At 43.8% G+C, this 22,760-nt stretch overlaps 1 protein-coding gene across 3 annotated transcripts in view; it reads left to right on the top strand.

Moving 5' to 3' along the window:
- The first annotated feature begins 6,215 nt into the window (after nucleotides 1–6,215).
- Nucleotides 6,216–22,760, top strand: part of COL12A1 (collagen type XII alpha 1 chain) — a 101,876-nt gene continuing 85,331 nt past the window's right edge. Inside the window, exons 1-9 of one of the 3 annotated variants that reach the window (XM_086743766.1) lie at nucleotides 6,216–6,663; nucleotides 9,145–9,252; nucleotides 17,583–17,699; nucleotides 18,445–18,588; nucleotides 19,489–19,545; nucleotides 20,254–20,517; nucleotides 20,631–20,795; nucleotides 21,264–21,437; nucleotides 22,274–22,564. In XM_086743766.1, coding sequence (XP_086599892.1) covers nucleotides 9,180–9,252; nucleotides 17,583–17,699; nucleotides 18,445–18,588; nucleotides 19,489–19,545; nucleotides 20,254–20,517; nucleotides 20,631–20,795; nucleotides 21,264–21,437; nucleotides 22,274–22,564 — 1,285 coding nt within the window. In that variant the 5' untranslated portion in view covers nucleotides 6,216–6,663; nucleotides 9,145–9,179. Of the gene's footprint in view, nucleotides 6,664–7,338; nucleotides 7,489–9,144; nucleotides 9,253–17,582; nucleotides 17,700–18,444; nucleotides 18,589–19,488; nucleotides 19,546–20,253; nucleotides 20,518–20,630; nucleotides 20,796–21,263; nucleotides 21,438–22,273; nucleotides 22,565–22,760 lie in introns of all 3 variants that reach the window. The other 2 variants (XM_086743765.1, XM_086743764.1) reach the window with 2 other exon arrangements.

The raw sequence follows: 22,760 nt of genomic DNA, 5'->3' as shown, positions 1-22,760 counted from the left end.
AAGAAGCCATTCCTCATTATAAGAGGTCAGACTAGTGCTGCTCTCTGAATACCAGCTCTGAAATGAAATTATCTGAATAAATAAATACCAGACTGAGTTCTTCTCGTGCCACCGACTGGAAATCTCTCAGAGAAGGCAAGGCTTGGAGGAAGCCATTTGCTGTGTTTTGTCCTTCTGCATTTTGTGGTGGATGCAGATATAATCCTGTGCAATATTAGCTTTACGGCTAATTTAATAGGGAATAAAAAATACACTGGAAAGGCTGTCCTTTGTGCTGTGAGGAACAAATGGGCCTCCTAAATTACTGTACTAAGACAATGTCTAATTTAAATATGCTGTAGTGATAGACTGACCGGCAAAGTAGATCCTGGGTAGACGTAGTTAAGTCACTGGTAGCAGCACAGTTTTGCCTGTATAACAGCATTTAATGCTGAATCTATCTGTTGTTTAACATTCAAAGAGCTGACACTTGTTTTCATTCTTCCTTTATGTAAAGCATATACACAAATATATGTATATACACATATGAGTAAGGCATTTACAATTTTCATATGTAAAGCAGATGCAGCTAACCGTCAGGAAGCCACAGAGGCCAAATCGAGTGTGATATCCACATAGAAAATGATATTCAAGGTTGACAGTGCTGAAACGCAGAACGTCCTGTTTTATTCTGCCCTGGCAATGAAGCCTGAGGAAACAAAAAAAGGGTGCCAGAAGCACAAAATATCTTGCATTACTCTAGACCCAAAACTAGTTCAAAATTTCTAAGACATTCCTGGCTACCTGCAATATTACTATCACATACCTACACCAAAATATACAATATTATTAAAAGCATAAATAGGAATTAAAATCTTGATTTGAATCTTGATTTTTGTATTTGAATTTGTCACTGTTTCAATTTATCCAGCTTACATAGCACAGAAAATTGCAGAGCTGGAGTGCATGGTCCTAATGTGTTTAACACTTGTCTAAGAAACAAGCAGACAGGAGAGTGTTAGTAAATGTTTATGCATTTCAGAAATGCCTTCTGCATCACACATTATGTACTCAGACTATGAATGTACATAGCAACAGAGCTGATTAAAAACAACTTGTTTAATTACTGTGATGTACGGAAGCACACACTCTAAGTGCAATTTGTTGGTGTATTTTATGTGTAAAAGATCTTTGGAGGAACATGGTTAGAATGGTTAGAACAAAGAGTTAAGAATGAAATCCTGCTGCCCTTAGAGTCAATGAATTGAATTGAATCTTGGGTCAAGATTAGAGGATGGGGACGGACAGGGGGCGTTACGGTGGGGGTCTGTTACAGGCTGCCTGGCCAGGAGGACAGAGCAGATGAAGTGCTCTATAGGCAGATAGGAGCAGCCTCACGGTCACAGGCCCTGGTTCTCATGGGGGACTTCAACCACCCTGACATCTGTTGGAGAGACAACACAGCAGGGCACAGGCAGTCCAGGAGGTTCCTGGAATGCGTGGATGACAACTTCCTCCTGCAGGTGATAGAGGAGCCGACAAGGAGGGGTGCCATGCTCGACCTTGTGCTCACCAACAGGGAGGGGCTGGTGGGGGATGTGAAACTAAAGGACAGCCTTGGCTGCAGCGACCATGACATGGTGGAGTTCAAGATCCACAAGGCAGCAAGGAAACTACATGGCAAGCTCTCTGCCCTAGACTTCAGGAAGGTGGACTTCGGCCTCTTCAGGGACCTGATGGGCCAAGTGCCATGGGAGGCGGCCCTGGAGGGAAGAGGGGCCCAGGAAAGTTGGTCCATATTCAACGAGCACTTCCTCCAAGCTCAGCAGAAGTGCATCCCAACGAAGAACAAGTCGGGCAAAAAGGCCAGGAGGCCGGCGTGGATGAGCAAGGAGCTCCTGGACCAACTGAAAGTAAAAAAGGAAGCCTATAGAGGGTGGAAGTGGGGACAGGTAGCCTGGGAGGACTACAAAGAGGCTGCGCGAGTGGCCAGGGATAAGGTAAGGAAGGCCAAAGCCCTGGCAGAATTGAATCTGGCCAGGGATATAAAATGCAACAAGAAGAGCTTTTGTAGGTACATAGGGGACAAAAGAAAGTCCAGGGAAAATGTAGGCCCCCTCCGGAAGGGAACTGGTGTCCTGGTTACCCAGGACATGGAGAAGGCTGAGGTACTCAATGACTTTTTTGCCTCAGTCTTCACGGACAAGAGTTCCTGTCCAACCGCCCAAGCTGTAGAAGGTGCAAGCAGGGACTGGGAGGATGAAGAACTGCCCATTGTACTCGAAGAGCAGGTTTGGGATCATCTGAGGAACTAGAAGGTGCACAAGTCCATGGGACCTGATGAGATCCATCCGCGGGTCCTGAGGGAACTGGTGGATGAAGTTGCCAAGCCACTGGCTATCGTATTTGAGAAGTCGTGGCGGTCTGGTGAGGTCCCCGATGACTGGAAGAGAGGGAACATAACCCCAATTTTTAAAAAGGGGAATAAGGAAGACCCAGGTAACTACAGGCTGGTCAGCCTCACCTCTGTGCCTGGCAAGGTCATGGAGCAGATTCTCCTGGAAACCATGCTAAGGCACATGGAGAGCAAGGAGGTGGTTGGTGACAGCCAACATGGCTTCACCAAGGGCAGATCATGCCTGACCAATTTGGTGGCCTTCTATGACGGGGTGATGGCATCAGTGGACAAGGGACGAGCAACTGACATCATTTACCTGGACTTGTGCAAAGCTTTTGACACTGTCCCGCACGACATCCTTCTCTCTAAACTAGAGAGACATGGGTTTGATGGACGGACCACTCGGTGGATAAGGACTTGGCTGGATGGCCGCACTCAGAGAGTGGTGGTCAACGGCTCAATGTCCATGTGGAGACTGAGTGGCGTCCCTCAGGGGTCCGTGCTGGGCCCGGCCCTGTTCAACATCTTTGTCTGCGACATGGACAGTGGGATAGAGTGCACCCTCAGCAAGTTTGCCGAAGACACCAAGCTGTGTGGTGCCGTTGACACGCTGGAAGGGAGGGATGCCATCCAGAGGGACCTTGACAGGCTGGAGAGCTGGGCCCGTGCCAACCTCATGAAGTTCAACCAGGCCAAGTGCAAGGTCCTGCACATGGGTCATGGCAATCCCAGGCACAAATACAGGCTGGGCGGGGAATGGATTGAGAGCAGCCCTGAGGAGAAGGACTTGGGAGTGCTGGTGGACGAGAAGCTCAACATGAGCAGGCAATGCGCCCTTGCGGCCCAGAAGGCCAACCGCATCCTGGGCTGCATCAAGAGGAGCGTGGCCAGCAGGTGGAGGGAGGTGATTCTCCCCCTCTACTCTGCCCTGGTGAGACCCCACCTGGAGTACTGTGTCCAGTTCTGGAGCCCCCAACACAAGAAGGACATGGACCAGTTGGAGAAGATCCAGAGGAGGGCCACGAAGATGATAAGAGGGCTGGAGCACCTCTCTTGTGAGGACAAGGCTGAGAGAGTTGGGGCTGTTCAGCCTGGAGAAGAGGAGGCTCCGAGGAGACCTGATAGCGGTCTTTGAGTACCTCAAGGGGGCCTACAAGAAAGATGGGGAGAGGCTGTTTAGTAGGGCCTGTTGCAATAGGATGAGAGGTAATGTTTTTAAAATAGAGGGGGTAGATTTAGATTAGAAATTAGGAAAAAATTTTTTACAATGCGAGTTATAGAACACTGGAACAGGTTGCCCAGAAAGGTGGTGGAGGCCCCATCCCTGGAAACATTCAAGGCCAGGCTGGATGAGGCTCTGAGCAACCTGATCTAGTCAGGGATGTCCCTTCTCCTTGCAGGGGGGTTGGACTAGATGACCTTTGAAGGTCCCTTCCAACCCTAACCATTCTATGATTCTATAATTATTTGCTTTCGCCAGCTCTGAATCTTTTTTCACGTCAGGGAATTAAGCAAAGCTGGTCAGCTGAGAAGAGCGGGAGCTGGTCCCCTCAGCAGCACCTAAGTCTGTGTGAGAGAGCCTACGAGATTCTTGCAGCCCTGCAAGACCCATTGGTTTCAAAGTCCCTGCTCATGTAAATCTAATTGTAGATACAGTACCAAATTATTTAAATATTTTAAAATAATTGTTCTGAGTGATTTAACTTTTAAATAGAATAATACATATTTTCTTCCCTCCTCATTATATGTATTAATTGATTTTAACTATTAACATAAAGACTCAGTTGTCCTATGATGAAAAAATCCACAGTACATTGTAAAAAAATACCATTGCAGAGCACAAGTGATAAAAGTGCCTCATTTGCATTAAATCACTTCCTATGGAAGGGTATTTCATTGTGATCCCTGATGTCCATTCTTCTGAAACTATTGTTCGCACCACACTTGTACCGGTGCTCTTGGTGTGTTCACTCCGGAAATTAAATTACAGTTTTAAAAAAGTATTAGTTCTTAGAAATATTGCTTTTATAGATCGGATCTGACTAGGAAGAAATTAAATTCCTTATGCTAAAATACCAGAGGAGAAAATCCAACTCAACAGCTGGGCAAGGGGGTTAACAGGTCAAGAGTATCTGAAAGGTTATCAGTGGAGGAGATACTGCTTTTGGAAAATGCATTTTATCAATACCAGACAGCTGAAGCTGCGGCATGTCCCTAAGAGCAGCTGACTCACTTCCAAAGTGTCTGGAAATGTCAGCGCACATCTTCTGGTTATCACTTTCTTTTCAGCATTTGGGTTCTCCTGCAGATAACTGGACTGTGACAGAGATGAAGACAACCCGGTTCAGCTCAGGAGAGGCGAGTCCTGCTGTCGACATGTCCTTGCTCTCCCAATCCTGTGGAAAAGTGCCCAGGAGCCGTCCCCAGATAAACTATGAATCTCCACTTGCAGGCACTTCCACCCTGGCTGGAACGCATCCTGAGATCACTCCGAAATTCATGCTTGTGCAAAAAGCTGACACGGGGACAAGATGCCCTGAAACCTTTACCGACTTCTCCAACCCGCGGGATGCCAACCTCCGCACGGAGGGTTTGCCCCTGCCTTTCCCCCTCCTCAGCCCTCCGGGTCTTTTTTTTTTTTTTGTTTTGTTTTTTTTTGGTTTTTTTTTTTGGTTTTTTTTTTTTGTTTGTTTTTTGTGTTGTTGTTTTTTGTTGCCTTCTCGTCCCTTCACCCTGTTACGTTGCTTTCTAACGGCAGCGGCCCCCGGGGGGGGCCGGGGGGGGGCCGCGGAAGCCTTGGCGTCGGGGCGGTGGGACGGCAGCCGGCACGACTCCGTTGGGCTCCGCGCCCACCCCTACCCGCCGCCGGGGGGCGCCCCCGCACCGCGAATGGCCCCGCTCCGCTCCCGCGCGGGGCTGACGGGAGGGAGACGGCGGCGCCGCGGCCGTCGGGGATCCGCGGCCGTGAGGGGCGCGCAGCCGCTCTTCTCTTTCACCGTTCAGCCCAGCGCCTCGCCCATCTCTGTTCCCTCTCCGCCTCCCGAGTTTGCCGACCCTCTCCGACGGCCCTGTATTTTAGCCCGAAGGGGTCCCGGAGGAGCCTCTTCCGAGAAGGTTACCGGGGCTGCCGGTCCCGACGGGTGCGGGAGCGAACCCCCGCCTGGCCCGGGCCGCTTCCCCCAGCAGGAAAGGGGCTGTGTATCCCGCCGTGTCACCCGCTGGGACGCGCGAGGTGCCACAGGCAGACTCCCGGCAGCAAGAGACAGGAGACCCTGGCGCAGCCTCTTGCCCGATTTCGGAAGGTGCCGCTTCTTTTGAAGGCACCCGGTGTCAGGCAGGGACCAGGGGCACGGGCTTGCTTGCAGGAGGAGGTGGGGACCGTGCGCCCCGTCCCCGCGGAGCCCCAGGCAGCAGCCGGTAGCGGCGGCCCTTTATGCCCGAAGCAGAACATCTGCGTGGCGAGGGAGGCAGTTTGATCTATGTCGGCTGTGCAGGGTGGAGGCCAGACACACCTGAACTGTGTTAAAATGACTGTATTCTCTGTGCCCCTGAGGATCCCGGACGCGGCACCGGGGCTGCCCGCTCCCCTCTGCAAGGCTGCCCCAGGGACCGGCCCCGGGGGGGCGAGCGGGCCCTCAGCGGGGTGGGTGCGGGAACTGCGTGGAAACCTCCCCGCGGGGACACCCTCCGCACGCGCCGCCGTGTCCGGGGACTCAGATTTTCCACTGCCCTCCCGTATGTGTCCCCCTCTCGCCCCCGCCTGGTTTGTGAAGCCGAGGGGAGGGAGGGGGCGGCGGGCCGGGCCCCTGCCCCCGGGCGCGCTGCCGCGGCGGCCGCCCGCCTCATGCCGCAGGAATGCGCCAGTTTCCAGAAGCGGATTCCCTTCTTTGCTGGAAGCCCGGCAGCGCATATATCACCCGGTGGCAGCAGTCCACCTTCCCTGCAGTTTCGTAACCGCTTACGAGGGTAAATTGAGAGTTGGGAACAGCCCTCTATTAAGTAGCAGATTGAGAAGAGGCTCTTCCCACTTGGAGAAGGCAAGTCTTCCCCGACGGACGCCTCGCACCGGGAGCTACAGGAATCGAGGCGCCTCCTCCGCTCCTCGGCTATTGCCGCTGCTTCTGCTCCTCCTTCGCCGCCGCTGCTACTTGCTGCTCCCTCCACAAGGTGCCCCCGGAGCTTCATCCTTTCTCCTTCTCCTCCCTTTATCCAGGTCCGACGGCTGCGGCTCCTGCTGCAGGCACCGCCGGAGGAGCTGCCCCGCCACCCTGCAGCCGCCCCCCAAGGTCTGTGCCCGCGCGGGAGCGGGGATTCCCTGGTCCCCCTCACGTCCCCTCCCCGCTGCCTGCCCGTACGCACCCACGCACGCAGCCCCTTCTGACGATGCTTTTTAGACTGAGATGCGCTGGGCTGAGGGGCTGCCACTGGAAGGGGGAAAGAGCGTGTGCGTGTGTGCGCGTTGGGCACGGCAGAGCCGGCTCTGGCAGGCGTGGGGCCGAAAGGGTGGAGGAGCGGGGATCCCCGAGGGGCTGCGGGCAGCCAGGGCACGGGGAAGGCACGCACGAGGGAGGCGGTGGTCCCGGTGCGGGTGTCCCGGTGCCGGTGGCTCCCTGCGGCCGCAGGCTCCAGGCGGAGGCCGGTGCCAGCGCCCGACGCGCCTGCCCGCACCGTACCGCTGCGGCTTTGGCAGGAGCCGTCGCTTCCCTCCCTTGTGCCTGCAGCTGCCGGTGATGCTTCCTCCTATTTCCATTTTGGTTTTTTAATGCCTTTGATAGCTCGTGGATTTTCCCAGTGGTTTTTTTTTTTTTTTTTATGCTTAGATTAGTTTTTCTTTTTGGAAGTGGTAAATACCATGCACTGCACGCTTTGGAAATGCTTTAGCTAAGGTTTTGTAGGTTGAATTAGCGTGAGATTGGACTGGCAGTGGTGACAGCCTGTTGGGTTTTTTTTTTTTTCTGAAGTGGTCTCTAAAGATCAGCGAGAAAACCTCTAGTCCTGAAACAAAGTCTGCTTGTGTTCCTGCTGAGCCAGCGAGAGGACCTTTCCTCCGCCACCTCCAGGCTTTCTGTCTAACTCCTAAGTTTGCGAGAAGGAAACAGAAGTGTTTCTAGGTGGGCAAATGAATGCTTTGGCTGAGATGTTTAATTTCGTGAAAGAAAAATGTGTATCAGGAGTGGCAGACTCGCAGCAGTAGCGAACTCCTAGATGCCTTTGTGAGATGATTAATTTCTGTTGGTCTTCAAAAGGATCAAAAGATGGCACTCCAAGCCCAAACAAGATTGCCGTTTCCGATGCAGAGCAGTGATATGATTTCGGAGCTTTCAGGACAATTTAATGCTAACCTTGGTCTTTCTTATGTTAGTATCAGCGAGTCGTTATGGTCAATATTAATCCTCTGTTTACCCGCTGGAGGTACCATTGGACTGAAACCATTGTTTAGTTTTTCTTTGATCTCGGTATTTTTATGTGCAGTAAAGGCATTTGGCGAAGGCAAGTATATACAGCTGCCTGGCAGAAGCCTGTTAAGTTCAGTGTCAGTAACTGGGAAATTCCTGGATCTCCATAGTGTCTACCCACTAAATGTGCCTTGCTGGTTAGTTCTCTAGATGGTGGAAGAATATTTTCGCCTTTAGCTGTTTCTGCAGGCTAATGATTTATGCATTTTTCTTTTGTTTTGCTCTTGGCACCTTCCTGATAGAATCTGTTGCCGAATTGCTTTTTCCAGCCTAATTATGATATATGATGCAGTTATGAGTTTATTCAAACAACTTACCCCTCCCCTACTTCCCGAGCTAGAAAAACCCAAACTTTAGAAACACTTACGTGCATATATGCTGAGGATTGTTCATATTAGCCTTTACTTAGACAAGGAAATAATTTGGAAGTTTTGCTGGAGTAATTTGGAGTAATTCGATGTGACCCAGAGCATATAGTTATGAAGGTATAGCTGTTTGCAATTAGGGACCATTAATTTGGCCTAATCCCACTGATTTTGTTAGACAACCTGCAGTGTCTGCGAGACTCTTTCACTTGCCTGCTTTTTATTGTGTATTTTAAATCTATTTTCTCTCAGGACATGTAAATGAATTATCAGATGTTGAAACATCATGGCTAGACAGACGTGTCAGGTTTCAGTTGTGTGTTAAACACACTTCTGTATAATCTATTTCAGACCTTCAAGAAATGAAGAATAGCACATTTGTAGGCAGAACCTCTCAAAAAAAGTTTTATTACAGTTTCCAAACTGCCTTGAGACCACTAAAACACAGCTAACTAAGTGCTTCAACAGTTATGAAAAAGGAGCTGAATAAAATCCCCAGCTGAAAGAGGCATTTAGTTGATCCAAGGCAGGAATGACCTCTGAATTAGCTATCATCACACTTGGCGATGAAGTCATGGAGCTCCCTCCTGGCTCCTGCCCGTGCGGAGGCACAGATCTTCACCGTGCTTCCCTGATCAAATTAACCCCAACTAGGTTAAAGCCGCGTGTGCTTACCGTGATTGGAAAGGGTTCAGCAACAAAAGGCACTTTATTGCAAGACGAGACTCTACAGTTAGTCATGCAGATCTGTCATCGTCTTGGACGGCTTTCAAGTCTAGGGGTTTCAACCTGGTCCCGTGGGTGGGGGCTGGGGATAAGGGAACAAAGTGAAATCCACAGTTCGTCTTTTTTATGTTTCGTGAATACACCCACGCAATCCTCTAATCCACGCGTATCATTTCCTTCTCCTTTCTCCCTTCCTCCCCCCCCACTCCCGTCACTGCAGATTCATTCATGTTGTTGTGATCTGAAAGGGCAGAAATGAAGACAGCGCTGTGCTCGGCAGTCGCTGCTCTGTGTGCAGCCGCCCTCCTCTCCTCCATCGAGGCTGAAGGTAACCTTCCCCTCCCTGCCCCCTTGCCCCTGGTGCCTTGCTGACCGGCAAACCTCCCAACCAGCCTTGAGCTACCAGCTCTCTCCCTCTTTGTTTTTGAGTGTAACTACTTCGCCTTCTCTCTTTCTCTCCTTCAGAGAAATGCCTCTCCTTTCTTGCTCAGCTCCTTCTGTGCTCTGTTTCTCCTGGCTAGTCAGCCGGACCGTAGCGCTCTCTCTCTCTGTCTCTCTGGTGTGCTGTCCACACCACCCCAAAGGCAGGACGTGGGCCAGCCGGCATGGCCACCCGGGTGCAATGGCCCGAGGAGCCCCACTGCCGCTGCCGGCGAGCAGCCCAGCATGGCCGGGGCCTGTGGTGCTGCCCCGCTGACTGACTGACAACGGCTGGGCTCTGTGCTGTAGAGTCTCATTTAGTTATGTTGAGAGAGGAAATGAAAAACCCACCACCCAACAACCCACAGCTTTGAAATAAAATGCTCCAACAGAGTCTGGTTCTCTGCGCCTGTGTGTTTTGTCCGAGCCGGACCCCTCGCCTCTGTCCCGCCGGCCTGCCGGCACACTGGCCTCCTCAGCTCGGCGGGGCGACCCCCGGCCAAGCCTTGGGGGAGCCAGACTCTCCCTTGGCAATACTTTGGCCTGCGTGGCGGGTCTGACCTGGGGGACACCCCTGGGGAGATGCTGCCACCTCCATGATATGTGCCCCGGGCACCACTGAAGAGTGGCTGGGCCTTGCTGTGGTGGCCAGGGCCACAAGGCTCTGACACGCATGTGGCGCCGTCACCCTCAAAGAGGCCTTTCTTCTCCTCATCCTCCTCATGGGGCCCTGGCCCAGCCTCAGTGGAGGTTGAGGTCCCTGTTAACCCATGGCAATGTCCTGCCTTCAGCTGCAGGGACAAAGACCTGGGGAGACCCATCGTGGCTACCATACTGGCCAGGGTGTGGCTCAAAATGGCCTGGCCCTGGCCCATTTACCTCCGTGGTGGATTAACAGCAAGTGTGGGGGCAACCTCCCCTATCACCCTCTGCATGACCTGAGCAGCTTTGGTTGTAGTAACAGTATTTCTGCCAGCAGTGGCTGCCAAGGGAAATAGAGATGCTGAATGTTCTTCACTGAAATGACTTGATCTGACCTCTGGGACCTGACTCCATCGCAGGGTGAACCGAACCGCTGGGTGTGATCTCCCTTGGATGTACTGGAAAAAAAAACAGAAGCCAGCATCTAATAATTCGGTTTCTTTCCCTTCCTTCTCTTTATGTTTTGAGTTGAAACAAATTCTCTGATTGTGGCCTGCCGCAAGCTCCTGTGTCTGGACCTGGTCACCTTGGCTGATGGCTACTAAAAGCATGGTGTTTCAGAGATGCCTCCGGAGCGTTTGCCCCCTTCCAGCAGCAGTGCTTGCTTGGGGCATGCAGATGTAAAGTACACTGGCTTTCTGGAAAAATACGACATTTCTGCCAGTAGTGCAACATCTGGTCACCCTAGGAGAGAATCAGTCTGCTGCCTCCCTCTTGCGCTGCATTGTTGTTGGCTGAGGAACCAAAAAAGGTCATTTGAAGTCATTTCAGGGTTGCATTTGAAATACAGGACTGCCGTGCCAGAGAAAGCAGAGAAAGTGTACAGTTTTGATGGAGGGAGTTGGATGTGTTTGTGTGTTCTTCCGTGTCTTAGGAGGGAGCTCACTTGAAGCTGGAGTAACTTTGCTGTTGTCCTGCACCACGGATTGCATGTACGGAGTAGGTTATTTAGAAATATAAGTGAAGGTGTTTTATTTAGCTATAGTGTGGACTAAACCAGTCATAGTTTGAGTAGTGTTAATGAAAGCTACAAAAATGTATTTGGAGAAGGACACAGTTATTTCATAATAGCGAAACTAGATGCCTTGCCAGACAAGCTGGCCAAGCTTGTTTAGATCTCATGTTGAAGGATGCGCCATTGCTAAGCGAAAGAGCAGCCAAAGCCTGATCTTATGAGTTGTAGAGTGCTCCTGGCCAGGACTTACATTACTCTGCATTCAAAAATGTGTATTAAATAAAATACTTAGTTTACAGTGATCAGGTTTCTAAGAGAAACTTCTAGAGAACTTCTCCAGAGTTTTGAAGTAAGAGAGAAAAGTTTATTGAATAGGAAGTGCAATGAGAAATAGTGGTGCTGAAAATGGAAGTTCAAATCTAGGAGTACCTTAGGACTTGCTCTGGTGGGAACTGCTTTCATAGAGCTTTTTGCAGTTTGTTTTTTATTTGTACTTTACTGGTCATCCTTCTGCACTGCTTTAATTTTGTGCTTCAATTTTGCATCATCTTGTAAATTGCACGTTAGATCTTATTTACTTTAGTTCTGCTATCATTACAACTTAAATCCTATCTGCTGAAGGAAGACTTTCTCCTGTGGACATTTGTCCTTTGGTCTCTTTTTCCAACTTTGATGTAGCATTGTGGCAAAGGTTTACCCCCTCCACCCTCATCAGTCAGTCCTTTTTTTTTTTTTTTTTTTTTTGTTTGTTCCTTTGGCTCTCCCTGTGGTGTTTGCAAGAGCTCAAGAGATGTAATTTGAATTTTCTTTCCCTGGGGTGTGAGTAGACTCTTGGTGGGATGAAAGAGTGAGAGGAGGATAAGGAAAAGGGCCATTTTATGTGGTAAAGATTGTTGATATGGGGAGGGGAGATGGAGTGAAAGCAGAAGGAAGGAAAAGCTTTGTTCTATTTTTCTGCCTTCCTTCAGCTTTCATTTTTCAGTCTCCCCTGGGAATAGATTTGGTGTTTATCTGATACTGCTGTTCATAGATTCCTAAATCTTCCAGGATGGTTCCTCATCAGCATCACAGCTGCTCTGTGCATCCTTCGTGAGAGCTATGTTCTGTTGCTGTTGGCAAGGCAGTGAGCTGCAGTAATGGTGTTAGAGCTTTTCTACAGAGATACAGCAATGCAGGGGTTTGTAGTTGGATGTTCACTGTAGCAGTAGAGGGGGTAAAACCAACATATAGTCTAAATGCATTCATGGCATTTCACTGTGGAAGTTTGTTTACCCTGGAAAAGGAAGCAAATCTGGTTTGATGCTCAGCGTTTTTGCTCATCTTTTACAGTGAAATTCTTGGTTTATTTTGCAATTCTTATGACCTCTCTCTCAGCTTAAACTTCTTGTGCATGATGCTGATGCTATATTTTATGCTCAGTTTCAGTTGTTTCTTGCCTTTTTAGTCCAGCACTGCAACGTTCTAGTGCATTCCCTGTGTCCTCCTGTCAGATTTCTTTCTGTCACAGTATATTTTCCATCTGTGATCACAAAGAGCCAGGGGGAAATCTATGTCCTCTGAATAGACAAGAATTTTTTCCATCATTTTAGTCATAGCTAAACCAAATAGATTAGTATGTGAATAACCTGTTAGTTATAATATCAAGGTAATGCTGTGATGATGTCATGGCTTGTGCAGTGTGTTGTGTTTCCTAATACAGAGGGATTTTCAAAGGCATAGGAAAGGAATGGGGAAATCCTTGGTTCTATGTGACCTCATTGAGCATATGAAGGTGCTGACTTTTCAATATTTCAGGAACCGGTTTGAAACTAGAAAAGTCTGTTTTCTGGGCTGGATGTAGAGAGGGGGGCCATCAATAAGCCAAGGACGGGACTTTTGTTTAGTGCTGAAAAAATCTGTCTCCAGGACATGCAATTCAGTAAGTGACAAATAATTGCAGCACAGCAGTTACAGAGGATTAGAAAGTTTCTCATGTAATAAAGCTTGTGTTGAGTACATTAGTTTTCATTGACTGAATGGTTTAGAGATGACCCTGAATAGCAGAAACTTTTAAAGTTAACCACCTATTCAGCTTTGGAACTGGTTGGTGGGACCATTATTTTATTATCTTCTGACGTGTGATTTCTGTCTTTTGAGATAGAAAGATTTTGCCGGTTTCCAAGTTTCTAAAGAGACAACCATGTAGATTGATCTGTGAAACTGAAATTTGTATATATGGGAAGGTGACTACAACTCCTGTTTTTCCTACTGCTAATCAGAAGCAAAATGTACATTTGTGTATATATATGCATGCACATACATATATATGCATAAACATATGTAAAATTTGGTAAATATTTATGCACGCAATGTGCGTATATATACACAGTTATGTTTAATTACATACATCTTTATATGTATAGGTATGTATTTAAATGTTTTTTTTTCAAAATACACTTATAAGCTACTTGTATTTTGAAGAAGTTTCAAATACATGTGTAAAACAACAAAAAAATGCAAACAGACAGGTGGCAATGTTTCTGTGTTGTGATTGGAAATGAATATCTAACAGGGCTGAGAAGCTGCTCTTTACCGCACTGCTAGGCTATAGCTCGTTCTTTCTCCCATTCACATTGGCAATGATGACTTCAAAGGAGCTTGTCTGAGGTCATAATCTGATTAGTTGTGTCAAATCCATGCCATATATGAAGAAAATAGTAAAAGAGGAGTTTTGGCCTCTTCCAGCCTCAGCAGGGCTTATCTCAGTGAGAGCAAGGCTGAGCTTATTTTTCAGCTTCCATGGCCTGTATGTTATTTTAACATGGGCTAACATGTTATTTCACATGCTAATTATTGTGACTCTTTTCCAGTGATGGAATTACAGGTTTTGTTTCACACAGGGATTGTGGATGGCAGCTACTTCCAAGTTCTATCACTTTTAAGTCTGGTTCTATGTTTAAATTGCTTAATCTTCTGATTATATTTCACTTCTGTCTGGTTAAGATATTCATTGAAATCCTCTAGCAGGCAGATTGTGTTATCTGTAAAAAGCTGTAGACTTTTGTCTACCTGTTAGGTAATACAAGATAGTATAAGACATACATAGCATGGGTAAGACGCCTTGCTCTGTATTTTTGTTTCAGAAAATACACTGTTATTATACATGTATATAAGACAGAGTGGCAATGAATTAAGTATATTATGTCTTATTATTTTTTTTTTTCTTTTGTGGTGCATGTGATAGGATATCTGATCAAGAAAGTTATCATATCATAGTTCTAAGAGTGGTGGAAATTAACACTGTGTAAACATTATTGTCATACAGCAAGTTATTTTTTTACTAGGCTGGAAACCTGTAGGGGAGCCATACATTTCTGTGCACCAACAGTGGAATCCCTGTATTAAGGCAATACTGTAGTACCATCACGTCTTATGGTCATGATCCTGTACCTTGACAAGCCAGTGGGAGGTCTGGCATGGATTTTCATAGACACAGGATCAAACTGATCCACAGCGTCACTACACTGTAAGCATATGTGAAACTCCACTTACGCAAGTAGCCTGACAGCAAGACTGCTTGAGTAAAGCTGTGCTTACACACAAGTCTTTGTTCAGTGGAGCTTTAAGGTTTGTCCCTGTAATGGGACAAACTCGCAACACAATCAGGGGCATTTTGTCCCTAGAAGTCTGATCTGATTCCATAGTGAAGCTGTATTGTTTTTGCAGTGGTGAATTTCCTTCTGGGAGAAGGATCTTAATAAGGTGGAGTAACAGTTAATCTGATTATCGCAATAAGGTTTTTATAATCTACACATTTTGCTGTACTTCAGGTCAATTTACTGCTCTCAGTCATACCCCACAGCTGGTTTCACATGGGTGAAATCTGACCCATGGGAAGGTCCATGGATATTCTGGATGTTCTGTTTGAGTATCAAAAGCTCACAGGCCATCCAGAAGACATTTTGGCAACATTGGATCCAAACTGGCTTTTTTTTTTCACTCAAGTAAGGTTCCCTTTTGGATTTCAGTGGGAAAAGCATTCAATGCCCGAGTTGGATAAGCCAGCCACAGGTTGAGAATGAATGGATGTGAAGTGCAGCAACGAAGACTGGGGTTAGGTGTCAGGAATAACTATGATGATAAAGGGAGTGAGGTGTTGGAATGATTTTATGGGAAGCTGACAGTCTTGCCTGCAGTGGAGGTCTTTAAAAATGATCTGAGCAAACATATCAGGAATGACATGGGGTGGCTGATCGTGTCTTGGCCATGGGATGGATGAGGGGAGTCTCTGAGGTCCCCTGCAATGCCGTTGCTCTAAAAGGCTATGAACACCTGGATGAACTGACACGTCATTTATGTATTGATGTGCTATTCTTGTTACCTGCCAAGATCCACTTCTGAATCTTCACAAAATGGATTGAAATCATTTAAAATGTTAAAGACTTTTCCTCACAGTCAATTTTTTCAGTTTATCTGGAATCCGGTCATTTGGATATCAACAAGTTGGGCTGCTGCTGTCCTTCAGCAGTTAAAGCCTAAAGTCTCTGCTGCAACATGCCAATTTACGTGCAAGGTTGGTGGTGCTATTTTTTCCATGTACTGAATTTTTTTAAAAAGCATGCTCAGGTCAGTTGTCTCTGCCTTTGCATTAAATTTGTCCTGAGCCATTGCTACTGAAACAATATTTTATAATGATATTCTTATCACCTAGATGTATTTTACTATTAACACGTGTTGCATGATTTTGATACTAAGTAACTACTCTGCTGTCTCTAGCATTGTGATACTCATAAACTGAATGATGAATAAACTATGCATGCAGGTTAATGGTCTAATCTCACTGCCTGTGTATGGACAATAGGAAAAATAACATTTACTTCAGTACTAGCGTATCTATTGTATCAGTATTACAAAGCCATATTATCCTATGGTTGGAAATGACAGTAAATTAAAAGGAAAAAAATGCCTACACAATTGCTTGCCAGGTTTTTTGAGCTCAGTATTGCTTATTGCAATTGGACAATGTCTTTTCATAAGTATACATTCTAGCATTTATTTCTTTATCTGCTCTTTAAATTATGTTCAAAACTGAAACAAAATGTGACATATGCTGGAGATCTTCCATGAAAGAGAAGATCTGTCTATTAAAAATGCCTGCAAAATGGTCTCACAAGTAGTTAAGGAAAGTATGGCTGAATCTAATCTTACTTTGTAGACCTATTTAAACAATAATATATATGCACCTACCATGCACTGACAGTGAGTCAGTAAAATACTGCATGAATAAGCATGACAAGTTTACAAAGAGAATATCATTATAAAATATTTATGAAACGTCTTTGTGTAATGAACCTTGTACATGGAGGCTTTTGTCCATCGTGGGAAGCTAAAAAAAAAATAATCAACATTTCATTTACATATGCATGATGCTGCAAAATAGCGTATGTAAACTATTTCTTCCTGTACTGTTCAGTTACTTCTGTCATCAGCTCCTACAAGTTTTATTTGCAGTCATTTATTCAGATCACTGGTGCCCTCTTTGCTGTTTTCTATAAATTCTGTAAAATAAATGTCCATAAATATACTTTGATGTTGTCTTTTCATAATTAACCATTGTGTTATTTGGAACCATACTGGCATTTTATGTTAAAATGCCACTACCAGTATGGGTACACCTGCTGCAAAGGGAACACGAAAGGAATGGTTTACACCTTTGAAATTGTACAGCAATCTGGTGTAAACAGGTAGAATCTTATTTTTGTGAACTTTTGCATCAGCTCAAATATTTTGGCAAATTGCAACGATTACTAACCCCATTTATTATCCCCTTAGTTTCTGAATCTTTTGCAGCCATATGCAAAGTACGTCACTTTAGTGGCTTCTGGGAACAAAGGGGTGGAGCTTGCTATATTTTGAAAAAAAAAAGATACATCAGTGTATCATTATTACTGATATACATTTCACATGTATATTTGTATCTAGACCCTAACATAATTTGTTTTACTGAACATTAAATGCCCAGTCTTTTCCTGTATTCTTTTAAATATTTTTTTCTCTGCCAAGTTTCTAGATTCAGTCAAATTGATAAGAAATATGACAATGCAGAGACTATATTAAAAATCTGATCAATCCTTTGATGTCTAATTAAGAAGAGTACTGTGTTCTCAATGTCCTAAATGATCTCATGATACTGTAAGCAGGTTGTGATTTGGCATGCTTGTACGGATTGCACCCAGCATGTAAAAAATTTCCTTTAATTGTTATGTGAAATGTTTGCATATGTGGTGGTTATCTGTGAACTCATTGTACATGTATCCAAATGTGTTTTCTATTGTGCTTGATTTTGCTGGCCATTCTTGAATGTCTTGGCAACTCAAGAGACATATGTTCTGTGCTGTCCTCTGTAATGCGTATACTCTTTGATGTTTGTCATATTTTGTCAGCTTTATTTTACTCTTTTTCCAACAACATATCCTTATATTTGTTGGAAACAAATTTATGCAAAGACAATTTTAGTAAGCTTTGCTCAACATTATTTTATTTATTCATTTGCCAAAGCTTGTTCAACTTTTAAACATCCACCTGGTATAAATCTTTTGCAGTTAATCCACCGTCAGACTTGAATTTTACAATTATAGATGAACATAATGTTCAAATGTCATGGAAAAGGCCACCAGATGCAATAGTGGGTTACAGGATAACTGTGGTTCCAACAAATGGTGAGTTCTGTAAAATTTTGTTATGTCATTGAATTTTTTTTAAAGCTTGGGTTTATTTTCACTCTCATACTTAGGTATGAGAGTAGCTATTAACATCTTTCTGACGTTTGTGATCAAGACTGGGTAGCAGCAAAGGGCATACAGGAAGGAGCAGTGATTATTCCAGCCATAGTATTTACCCTTTGGGGACTGCAAGTCATAAGTTTTAGATGCCTTTCCTTTGCAAGGAGCAAAAAGAAGGTAGAACCATCACTCTGCTCCTCTTCTATGCTTTTATCTTAAAGTCAGAGAATTGTGTTGTACTTCATTCAAGTACTTCTCCCAGGGGAAATATTGCGTGTGGCAGGTAATGATGCAGTGATATCATGTAACTTCCTCATAATGGCTGTGTAAGATGTCCATTATTGTATTTCACTTTGAGAAATAATCAGTGTAAAAATGACATTGAATCAGAACTGGACCATGATTTGTTAGATGATAGTACATTTTGTATGTGCATTTTAAGTTTCAAATTTCCTGGAATTTATTAAACCCTTCAGTAATTTTGTCCACTGCTGAAAACAAGCTAGTTTGAAGTTTCATGTTTCAAAATTCATACTTCAGGAAAAAAGAAAGTGTATCATTTTAAAATTATAATTGTTTTTTAGATAGATTATTCTCTGTTTCATATTTTTTTTATTATCAACTTGTCATTGATATTACTGGGTTTAAAGGCTGCATTAACTGTTTTATATATTTATTGCAGATGGGCCTACTAAAGAATTTACTCTTTCACCTAGCACTACTCAAACTGTTTTATCAGATCTTACACCTGATATAGAGTATGTTGTATCAATAGCTTCATATGATGAAAGAGAGGAGAGCTTACCTGTTTTTGGCCAACTGACAAGTAAGTACCTGTAATACAATTAGAAAACCAAGTAAGAAAACTGAGTAGTCATTCACAAAACCTGGCTTTGTTCCAGTTCCTCAACAAAATTGCCACATTCCTAAACTCTGATCACATTTAGCTGCTTGAACAGCCTTTTCCCATTAACCATAATTCCTAGTAGAAGCAGAGATAAATTGCAAGAGATAAGAGGAGACTAACATGGATATGTCGTGTCTGACAGCCCTTATAGAATTCTTTGCAGGAGGCCACTGGTTCTTTTGAGGTAAACCTATGTCCTATAAACTGCATCAGCTGAAGTTAAGGGGAAGACTCATTGACCTCAGTAACAAATGAATCCGACTGGCTTCCTGTGAGCCGGGGGAAAAAAAAGCTAACTACTTTCATCAAACAATAAAATATGACACAATATATCTATATGCATAATAGAATATGTAATTTATTTTATAAATATTTTATATTTACTAATTAATTCAAGCATAAAATTCATTCAAGTAAATAAAAATATCAAGCACACCAGACTATCTTCTGTGACGCATTTTGTCACATGTCTGAGGCTTCCCAAACACCCACAGGAAAATTGCTTATGATGAGTTCCCCTGTGTGTTAGAGAGGGATAATGTTATTTCATCCATGGATGTTAATTTTCAGGAAATTACTGTACAAGGTGTACAAATACAGCAGATTCTTAACTATTTGCATTTTCTGTATTTTATGTTGCCCTGAATGCTATGTTGTAAAAATCTGTAAGTACCAGTGATGTATTCATAACTTGCATTTATGACTTCATGTTCTGAGGCTTGTCAGATTTGTCTCTGGTTTCCTATATGCTTTTCTTTGATATTAACAAGTTTAACCTGATTTTCTCTGTTAATTTTCTTGATTTTGTGCTCTGTGCAGTTCAGACAGGTGGTCCAGGGATACCAGAGGAAAAGAAGGTTGAGGCTCAATTACAAAGTAAGATGTTTTGTCTCTCAACTTCTCTGACATTTTAGAGATAAGTGACATCTAGCTCTATGGCCCCATAAAGTTAAACTGTGTCCCTGTATTACCTAGCAATAAAGTTAACTTGTAAAAATGTTGAGAGTTAAGAAAGCTCGAGAAGGTACTGGGATGGAAGGAATTTATAGTTGCATTGAAAGAATAACATGCAAAGTTGGTACTGAAACCAGGAATTTCATGCGGCTAATCTGAGTAAGTCCGTGAATGTCTTAGTCCTATTAACAAAACACATTGTGCTGTGAATAAAAGAAGAAAGAACCTGTGCAGCTATTATGGGGAGGTAAAGATGCAAAGCTGAAGTGCTAACAAAACAAAATGCTTCTGTAACATCGAACTGTTGCAAGCCAGGTTTTTTTTTACATGTGAGTTTTCATCTGCTGTGGCATAACAGATCTTGTGGAATAGTGTGGGAGGTGTCTCAAAACTGAGTATCTAGGTGACAGTTCCCTTTTGGTAATGGCAGATAGAGGGCTCGTTCATTTATGTGAATAATGCTTCCCCAAGTAAGATATTCCAGATAATAATATCAGTCTATTAAATATCTCTTTTGGTTTTCACCTACTATGTTTCTGTCAGACATTTCTCACTTTTGTAAAAATGCCACTGCTCATTTGCTAACAGAGTTTTGTTATTTATTTTATCTTTTTATTATGTGTGTTCCAGGATGCTCCATAAGTGCAATGACAGATTTAGTTTTCCTGGTAGATGGTTCATGGAGTGTAGGGAGAAGTAACTTTGGGTATATTCTGGACTTCATGGTTGCTCTTGTATCAGCTTTTGACATTGGTGAAGAAAAGACAAGAGTTGGAGTTGTTCAGTACAGTTCAGATACAAGAACAGAGTTCAATTTAAATCAGTATTTCAGAAGAAGTGATCTTATTGATGCAATTAAAAGGATACCTTACAAAGGTGGCAACACAATGACAGGTACAGATTTCCCATATATGTGTTTATTCAGCATTTCTTGTTATAATTCAAATTTCCTTTAAATGCTAGTTCATTCAAGCCTAATAAAACACAACTTGTGGTGTTGGTTTTAGGTGAGGCTATTAATTACCTGGTTCAAAACACCTTCACTGAGTTTGCTGGAGCAAGAAAAGGCTTTCCCAAAGTAGCAATTGTCATTACGGATGGAAAAGCTCAAGATGAAGTTGAAATTCCTGCAAGAGAGCTTCGCAACATAGGAGTTGAAGTGTTTTCTTTGGGTATGTTGAGTTTTTCTAATGACTGAGAGATTAACATTCTTAAAGAAGCAAGTTACATGTTTTACAGATTCTGTGTTTCAAGAATTTTACTATGCCACTCATTCCGTGTGTATGCCCTGTATTTCCGTGTGTATGCCCAATGGGTTGTTTGTGCCCTCCAGAATGGAACATGCTAGTGTTAATTTGTTAGTAATTCCGTAGCTCCTACATGGAGATTAAGATGATTGATAAGCATAGTTTCAACCTTGGTCTTATTGAAAACACTACATTATTTTCTCAGGTTGAAAATGGAGTATATCACCTCATTACATTTATCATTATTTTGTAGTTTGATTACTGATAATGACAGAAGGCAGAAATGAACTAAATTCAGCTTTACCCCAGGATGTTCTGATACTTTATGAATACATTAATGAGTGTCTGTATTTTGTGGCCACTTAATGCAGTCCTGTCTATTGCAAATCCTAGGAATCAAAGCAGCAGATGCAAAGGAACTCAAGCTAATTGCATCGCAGCCTTCACTGAAGCATGTGTTCAATGTAGCTAATTTTGATGGAATTGTGGATATACAGAATGAAATTATCTTGCAAGTGTGTTCCGGTGTTGATGAACAACTAGGTGAACTGGTTAGTGGAGAAGAAGGTGAGATACTTTATAGAATATATTTATTGACTTCAATTTATTCTGATGCATATTTAAGGGACTATCCCTACCTCCTTTGCTTTATTTCTGGAGTTTGATCCATTGCCTCATTTAGTAAGCGTGGAAAACAGGTCTCAGCTTTCTGCATTTAAGAGCAGGAGAACAGAACATGTGACACAGTAGATTTGGAATAGCTCCATCATTCCATAGTTTCAAGGGTAACACAATCACGTGCAGTTGTCAGAATCTCATACAGTCAATTTGGACACAGGCATCACTCCTACAGAAAAAAATGTAGTAAAGGGAAAAAAAGCTTGATGAAGAGGCAGAATGTGTAATAGATTAAGAAACAAGGAATGAAAACTGGAGAATGCCGAGAAAAAAAAACAGACGTCAAGCTGTATCATTGCAGCTTTCTGGCCCTGTAAGATTCTAACTAATTAGTTATTCTTTGACCAAAATGGCAGCAGAGATGACTCCACTGTCATGCTGCTCTGCTCAGCTCTGCATTTGTTCACACTCTCTACTATGTTTCTATGGGTGTAGCTTTCACTTCTGGTTGAAACAGTATTAAAGCAAGGCAACGTTTCTTCTGGAACTTCTATTATACCCAGGGGACTACAAATGTATTGTTCATATTTCTGCCCTTTCACTGATGCCCCATTTGGAACGTCCTGTAATCCACTTCTGTTTACTTATGCTAAAAAACAATGTGATTTTTTTTTTTAGTAAAGATTAAGCAAAGATGACTAAATTTATTCCAGAGATAAAAGCCTGCAAGAAAATATGTTTATAATTGTAATTAATATTCTGAGTTAGCTTTTGATTTCTTTCAGTGGTGGAGCCTCCTTCAAATCTGGTAGCCACTCAGATCTCCTCAAAATCTGTTAGGATCACTTGGGATCCATCCACAAGCCAAATAACTGGCTATCGGCTGCAGTTCATTCCAATGATAGCTGGTGGAAAACAACATGTACTGAGTGTGGGTCCTCAGACTACTGCTCTGAATGTTAAAGATCTCTCTCCAGACACAGAGTATCAAATTAATGTTTATGCAATGAAAGGACTGACCCCCAGTGAGCCAATAACGATAATGGAAAAAACACAACAAGTGAAAGTTCAAGTGGGTGAGTTAGGATCTACTATGTTATTTTCACACAGTAGCTTTTTATTATTTAAACCTCTGATGCTTGTTTTAATATCACACCTTTATTATTTATGAGAAACAGCTTTACTCAGAATGGTTTCTTTCCTTTATAAGCAACCGGGTATGATAAATGAACTTCAGGATGTAATTGTAATGCTGTGGGTATTGAATATCCG

This window comes from Chlamydotis macqueenii, chromosome 3, assembly GCF_036417535.1.
Source record: "Chlamydotis macqueenii isolate bChlMac1 chromosome 3, bChlMac1.mat, whole genome shotgun sequence".
Taxonomy (NCBI): Eukaryota; Metazoa; Chordata; class Aves; order Otidiformes; family Otididae; genus Chlamydotis; species Chlamydotis macqueenii.
The sequence above is the reverse complement of the archived record's forward strand: the minus strand, read 5'-3'. Positions and strand labels throughout refer to the sequence as shown.